Below are 1,261 nucleotides of genomic sequence, written 5' to 3' on the forward strand. Positions count from 1 at the left end.
GGATGCCCATTTCTGGATTGGGTCTTTAAATTTTGGGGCCCTAGTGTTTTTTAGTTCTTTATAGATTCTAGAGAGCAGACCTTTGTCTGAGTATTTATTTGTCAGGATTTTTTCCAAATTTGTGGGTTGCCTTTACACTTTGTTAGTAATTTCTTTTGACGTGAAAAAACTTCTCAGTAAGCGCAGGTCCCAGTTGTTAATTCTTTCAACTATTTCACGTGCGATTTGATTTCTCTCCATGAACTCTTTGCCTACCCCTATGTCTTCAAGAGTTCCTCCTACTTTCTCTTCCAGGAGATTTAGTGTGTCTGCTTTAATGTTTAGATCTTTAATCCATTTTGACTTTAGTTTAGTGCATGGCCATAGACCTGGATCAAGTTTGAGTTTTTGGCATGTAGAGAGCCAGTTTTTCCAGCACCATTTTTTAAAGGGTCTCTCTTTCTTCCAGTGAGTATGTTTGGCTCCTTTGTCAAAGATAAGGTGGCTCAGTGCATTTGTAGGAGCTTCAGCATCTTCTAATCTATTCCATTGATCCTCAGGTCTATTTTTTGCCAGTACCATGCTGATTTTATCACAGTAACCTTGTAGTATAATTTTAAGTCAGGAATTGTAATGCCTCCTGCCTTGTCTTTATAGCCCAGGATTGCCTTTGCTATTTTAGGTCTTTTCTGGTTTCCATTTTATATTCTTCATAAAATGCTGGATCATTATAGTAAGGAATTAAGCATTCTTTCAATGCAGAATTTTCTTTCCCACACTTTATTACCATTAGTATTCCAGAGTCTTTGCAACATTTGGTGAAATCTTGAACTTGTTCAAAACACCTCTGTCTGGCCTTTTCTCTCATTATTTTAGGAATAAAAACATCCTTTTCAACATGTCTGAGATGCTGATCTGCGGAGTCCAGCGCCATCTCGGCGGGCAGAGAAAGTAGTCTCCCTGGGCTGGGGGGCCGGGGAGGGGCGGGGCGGGGAGGAGCCTGGCCAACGCAGGCACCGGCCTCTTCCCACGGGAGGAGGAGGAGCACCGCGCACTCTGTGAAAAAGGGAGAAGCCCTTCCCTCTCCCTTTTTAAAAAGATCTATCTCCCCATTTCCTAATATCGGTCTTCTATTTTTCTTTTTATTTATAATTTCATTTTCTCGTATGGAGAATCCATGCAACATTTTAAATTTGTGAGACTGATTTATTTCACTTAACATTATGGTCTCAAGATATATTCATTTTCCTACAAATGAGTCAAGATTATCCTTCTTTGTGGC

General features: G+C 40.2%; 1 protein-coding gene across 1 annotated transcript in view; it reads right to left on the reverse strand.

Moving 5' to 3' along the window:
• Positions 1-913, reverse strand: part of LOC111813935 (COX assembly mitochondrial protein homolog) — a 3,415-nt gene extending 2,502 nt beyond the window's left edge. The window contains exon 1 of the mRNA XM_023706152.1: positions 691-913. Coding sequence (XP_023561920.1) covers positions 691-913 — 223 coding nt within the window. The remainder of the gene's footprint in view (positions 1-690) is intronic.
• Positions 914-1,261: the final 348 nt, after the last annotated feature.

Source organism: Octodon degus, unplaced genomic scaffold, assembly GCF_000260255.1.
Source record: "Octodon degus isolate 3935 unplaced genomic scaffold, OctDeg1.0 scaffold00243, whole genome shotgun sequence".
Taxonomy (NCBI): Eukaryota; Metazoa; Chordata; class Mammalia; order Rodentia; family Octodontidae; genus Octodon; species Octodon degus.